We start from the raw sequence: 5,741 nt of genomic DNA, 5'->3' as shown, positions 1-5,741 counted from the left end.
TGACCTTTTAATTACTGGGAGCAGTGCAAAATTTATTTATGAGTTTAAACTAGATATGATGCAGGCTTTTGAAATGACTGATCTTGGTCTGATGACTTATTTCCTTGGGATGGAGATCAATAAGGAAAAAGACCAGGTTTTCATTTGTGAAAAGAAATATGCAAAAGAAATTCTAAAAAAATTCAGAATGGAGGATTGCAAAGTGACAAATACTCCTATGAATCAAAAGGAGAAGTTGTGCAAAGAAGATGGTACCGATAAAGTTGATGAAGGGTATTTTAGAAGTTTGATTGGTTGTTTGATGTATCTTACAACAACTCATCCTAACATTTTGAATGTTGTGAATATTGCGTTTAGATTTATGCATTGTGCAAGTGAACTTCATCTCAAGGCTGCAAAGAGAGTGATTCGATAGGTCAAAGGAACAAGTGGTTTTGGTGTTAAATTTACAAGGAGCAAGGAGTTCAAGTTGGTTGGTTTCTCTGACAGTGATTGGGGAGGTTCTGTTGATGATATGAGGAGCACTTCAGGTCACTGTTTTACTATTGGATCTGCTGTTTTTTCGTGGAACTCAAAAAAAGAAACAGTGGCTCAATCCACTACTGAGGCTGAGTTTATTGCTGCAACAGCTGCAGTTAATCAAGCTTTATGGCTAAGGAAGATTTTAATTGATCTTAATCTAGAGCAGAAGGAAAGTACAGATATTTGTGTAGACAATCAAGTTGCAATTGCTATCTCTCATAATCCTGTGTTTCATGGAAAAACTAAACATTTTAACATCAAGTTATTCTTTCTAAGGGAAGTACATAAACATGGAGATGTGATTCTTATTTACTGCAAAACAGAAGATCAAGTTGCATATATCCTTACTAAACCATTGCCTACTTGCAAGTTTGAATTTTTAAGGTCAAGACTTGGTGTTTGCAACTCCTAAAGCAAGGAGGATTGTTAAGAAAATGCTTTAGGAGTTTTTATTTTTAAATTTAACTGAGTCAAAGTTTGTTCCTTATTTTTAGGATTTAGTTATTTTTAATTATGGGTTGAAGTGGTGGATTAAAATTAGGATAAAAGTGTTAGTGGGTAGTTACTTTTTTTATGTTTAAATACTGTAACGTTTTCATCATTTTACAATCAATAATACTGAAGTATTTTTTTTCAAGCACGATACTGTGTTGCTTTTTTGAAAATAACAAACTTACTACTTGGAAGAAACCCCACTCCTGTGAATCCCTAGCAATGTGTGACTTGCACTCTTCCTTCACAGTCTCGTCATTTTCCTCTAAGTAGTTGAAATCGATGACCGGAAGCTCGCATTCCTCAGCGGCCAACAGGAGACGCCATGGAGGCATTTCGTCGACGACGTGAAGGCTCCGACGAGTGTGCATGGCGTGGAGGCTTTGAGACATGTAAGGTTTCGATGAGTGTGTTTTGTGCTCTGGGATGAGAAAAAGAAATGTTGTGCGGGACGAGATTGGAATAAATGAAATGGGGACAAGAAAGAAATGTTGTGTGGGACAAGATTGGAAGAACTGAAATAGGGACGATGGAGAGATGTTGTGCACTCTGGGACGAGAGGAAGATGTGCTCTAGGACGACCAAAATGAAAAAAGTGAAATGAAAGAGGGGTTTTGCACCTATTATAATAGGTGTTTTAATATCTATCATAATATGTTTTTTCCATAATTTTCATTTTGCCACTGCGTCCAACTTATTATGATAGGTGGCTTTTACCTGTCAGAATACATGTAACTTTTATTACGAAAATGTCTCTGCTACACTTATTATGATAGGTTTCTTAAAATTCATCATAATATATGTTAGTCTTATTACAAAATTGTCACGGATCAATGTATTATGATAGGTGGATTTCACCTATCATAATAGTCTGTCATGGAATCCTCTTTTTCGACTAGTGACTTCATCAATCACTTTTAACATAAAAATATCGTTTAAGCATTCATCATGAAATGGATATTAGAAAAACAATTTCAATCTCTTTTATTGAGTTTTTCCATACTTTTACAAATATGGATAGAAAGAGTTTTAATATTTTTTGTTCCTACTCGGCCTAATAGGCATATTAGAGAACATAGTTCAATAAAGCCCTTTAAACCCCTTTACTATAGAAGAGTCCAATTCATGCCTATTTTGGCCATATTTACATAATATGACTAAATCTCAATAATTTGATATGTTGGTTATTATTTATCATTTTATTACTATTTATTATATTTCTCTTATACTTTTCGTGTAAGTATTATTTTATTAGGAACATAAGTCCACAATCTATGTTAATCGATTAATACACCTAGTATTATCAGAAAATACTCACTTTCATAATCTGATCCTAACTTTCTTATTAACTAAGTGTCGAAGAATCTTTTAAAGGTGAATCATCCCTATTTCAACAACAAAGAGACTCTTTCCATACAAAAAGAGTGATTAAATCACTGTTAACATCTCGTCACCTATCCAAAAGTTTGAGATGGATGAAGAAGCATCGGAAAGAGTTAAGGCAGTAGCGGGATGAAGTCAAGAAAGACGGGGAAGAAGGAAAGTGTGCGGTTGCTAAAGAATTGAGATTGTTGGATGGAAGAGAAAATGGGTGTATTTGTTCGTTACATATTCTAATATATATGATGAAATTGTTTTTAATAAAAGCGTTTAGAAAGTATCTGAGATTATTTTATTTTTTTTATCAATTGATAGCGTAAAAATTCTTCTTCATAGTCGACGAAAATAAGGTCTATAACATATATAATTCTAAAGTAGTTATATTTGACTCCTTTCAGTTTGATAAAGTCATTTTCTATTCTCGTTTATGGCGCTTGCTGAGTAGTATGTTCAGGGAAATGGGAACCCTGGGGAACTATAAAAATGAAGAACTTATAAGGGAAAACTGATTATGGATATAATATATAATTATTAATTGATTAGAATATCCGTAACAAGTCTTCTATAACCAAAACTATTTAAATTTATGAAAAAGAAATACTCGAATTCAATGGCAATCATTACCTCAAGCTGTTCCATATCAATTCGTTGAATTTATTTTGTTTTGAGCTTTGAATACGATTACTGAATTATTTCACCAAACTTTAAGATGGGATATGGCTATCATGATAAAGACTTTATACCAACAACTTTCCAAGTACTCCTAAAATATTCATACTTTTAAAGAGGGTAATATTCTATTGAACCTTTAAGTGATATGACTATATTTAAATTTAAGTATTGTAAAGCTAATTAAGGTCAGATGGTGTAAACTTTTCGTATATACCATTATTCTCACATTGATAACGATCCATCATCCTTTATTTTGAACCTTAACAATTGAAGTATTTCCTCAAAAATAGCCTTGCTTTTTTTATTGGAAATTTCTAGACAAATATTTTTGCTAAATAGCTTTCAAATTTCGAAAGAGAATCACCAACGTATCTGAATATAATATTAGAAATGATCAGTAATTATCAAATATTTATTAAAATTTACCAAAAATTACAAATATAGTAAATTTGATTTCTTATATGATATTTCTATTAATTCTGTAGATTTTTAAAACTAACTTTACTAACAAAAACAAAAGTGATAGAAGTATGGTAAAAAAGTGTTTTCCTCGGTTTTTTTTACCAAGAGCTTGAACAAGTATGTATGATAGGGCCAAATTATTATACCTGAAGTGTTTGAAAAATGTTTATTGGTGAGACTTGAACTACTCTAATTTGTTCCTTGTTTAATGCGCCAACCAAACAAGATAAGGAGGTTCTTTCAACCTTATTACAGATTACCAAACCCAACAAACACCTAAGTAGTTTCCTAAACCTTAGAAAGAGACAGCAAAACAAAGAAAAATATTCCTTCTCTTTTAATCCAAACAAAATCCACCTCACTCTTAACCCTATTTTTCATTTCCTCTCTCTGTCCCTTTGTGTCCCTAAATTTCTTCATAAAACACACTTCAATGGCCAAAAAACTCAGAAAACTCTTCCCAGATGAAACAACAACCTCAAACCAAACCCAAACACAAGATTGCTATGGCTTATGTGACCCTGTTTGCCCTTACAACTGTTACACTAACCAAGACTACTTCTTATCTCCACCACCACCATTTGTTTCACCTTCAACACAAGTTAACCACATATCCTCCTATTTGATCATCCTCGGTACTCTCTTCGCTGTCATTTTTGTTGTCATAGGTTTCTACGTCATCAAACTGAAGTGCTATGCTGCATGGTGTGGGTGGAGGCTCAACGGATCCCTTCCTTCTCAATCAGACACCACCACGGAGGAGTTTCTCCATGAGAACCAAGTTGACCACCCCGTGTGGCTCATTGCCTCGGTGGGGTTGCAACAATCCGTCATAAACTCCATCACGGTGTGCAAGTACAAAAGCAACGAAGGGTTGGTTGAAGGAACCGAGTGTTCGGTGTGTTTGAACGAGTTCCAAGAAGAAGAGACCTTGAGACTCTTGCCAAAGTGCAACCATGCTTTTCACATCCCTTGTATCGACACTTGGTTGAGATCACACACCAATTGTCCTCTTTGTCGTGCAGGTATTCTCTCTAACAGTGTTACTTCTGAAGCACCCGTGTCCAATTTGGAACAAGAGAATGCGAATTTGGGAAGAAATCAAGACACCCTTATGGAAAATTCAAGGAATGAAGGCTTGTTAAACAGCAACACCGTTGCAGGGGAATCCAGTGAAGCACTAGAGTTGGTTGATGAATCAAATTCTAAGGATCGGGTGCATGATCAAACTCAGAACCATCACGTTCTGGATATTGAGATTCACACCGAAATGCGGTCTGTTTCAACAGAATCTGAAATCCATCATGTTGTTGATGATCATAAGCACGATGAAACACACTTGCAAGCTGTTAATCGACGGAAGCAAGAGCAAGATGTTGATTACCACCCAAAAACTTGTAAAACAATGCGTCGTTGTTCCTCTATTGAAGAGTGTTTACATTTAAGCCCGGTATCCATGAAAAGATCATTCTCCTGCAATGGAAGGATTCTAACTTCCAGAGGTTGCATGACTCTAAACCCTATGCTCCATTCATCCCTGTTAGAATTTTCAATCTGTTAGAGATTAACATGGCCTGCCATGAGATACATATCCTTCGCAGGTTGGAGTTTGAACACTGACATGGTGTACACAGCAAATTGGTAAAGAGAAAAAGATCAATTTAACGAGGTTTGATTGTGAAGAATAAAATGTTAATTGTAATTGAAGTTTTAGCAAGTCATCCGACATTTGAAAGTAACTATGCTGTGCGCTATACCACAAATCACAATGTTCAACGGCACTGCAGAACATAACAGGTTTGCTCGCACAAAAGGGAATGAGGTACTACATTAAGTGCTCTTTTTTTTGGTTCTACATTGTGTGTTAGTAAAAGTTTGATTTTTCTCACATGATATTGTGCTCTGTTATCATAGTCCTGCATAACAAACTGGATATGATAAAGCAAACCAGGTCATCATTATGTAATTGAAGTGGACCAAAATAAATTTGCATTGATGTCTCTGATTACTGTTTTACAAATGTGCAAATCATAAGAACATAAGAAGAAAGCAAAGTTTTAAATTGTAAATATGATTTTTATCAGTGACATTATTTGGTTATGGATCATTGTGTGTCTGTAGCCCAACTAATTACTCGATTCATATTTGTGATGAATCAAAGTAAAAGTTAATAGCATTTGAGTGTTACATGAAAATTAGAAAAAATCATGGTA

General features: G+C 34.6%; 1 protein-coding gene across 1 annotated transcript; it reads left to right on the top strand.

The window, feature by feature from the left end:
- Positions 1 to 3,868: 3,868 nt before the first annotated feature.
- On the top strand, positions 3,869 to 5,530 carry LOC124847037 (RING-H2 finger protein ATL54-like). Its single transcript, XM_047324427.2, has one exon. The coding sequence runs from the start codon at positions 3,962 to 3,964 to the stop codon at positions 5,087 to 5,089; it is 1,128 nt and encodes a 375-aa protein (XP_047180383.1). The 5' UTR covers positions 3,869 to 3,961; the 3' UTR covers positions 5,090 to 5,530.
- Positions 5,531 to 5,741: the final 211 nt, after the last annotated feature.

This window comes from Vigna umbellata, chromosome 1, assembly GCF_029865625.1.
Source record: "Vigna umbellata cultivar VRB3 chromosome 1, Vumbellata_1.0, whole genome shotgun sequence".
Lineage (NCBI taxonomy): Eukaryota > Viridiplantae > Streptophyta > Magnoliopsida > Fabales > Fabaceae > Vigna > Vigna umbellata.
The sequence above is the reverse complement of the archived record's forward strand: the minus strand, read 5'-3'. Positions and strand labels throughout refer to the sequence as shown.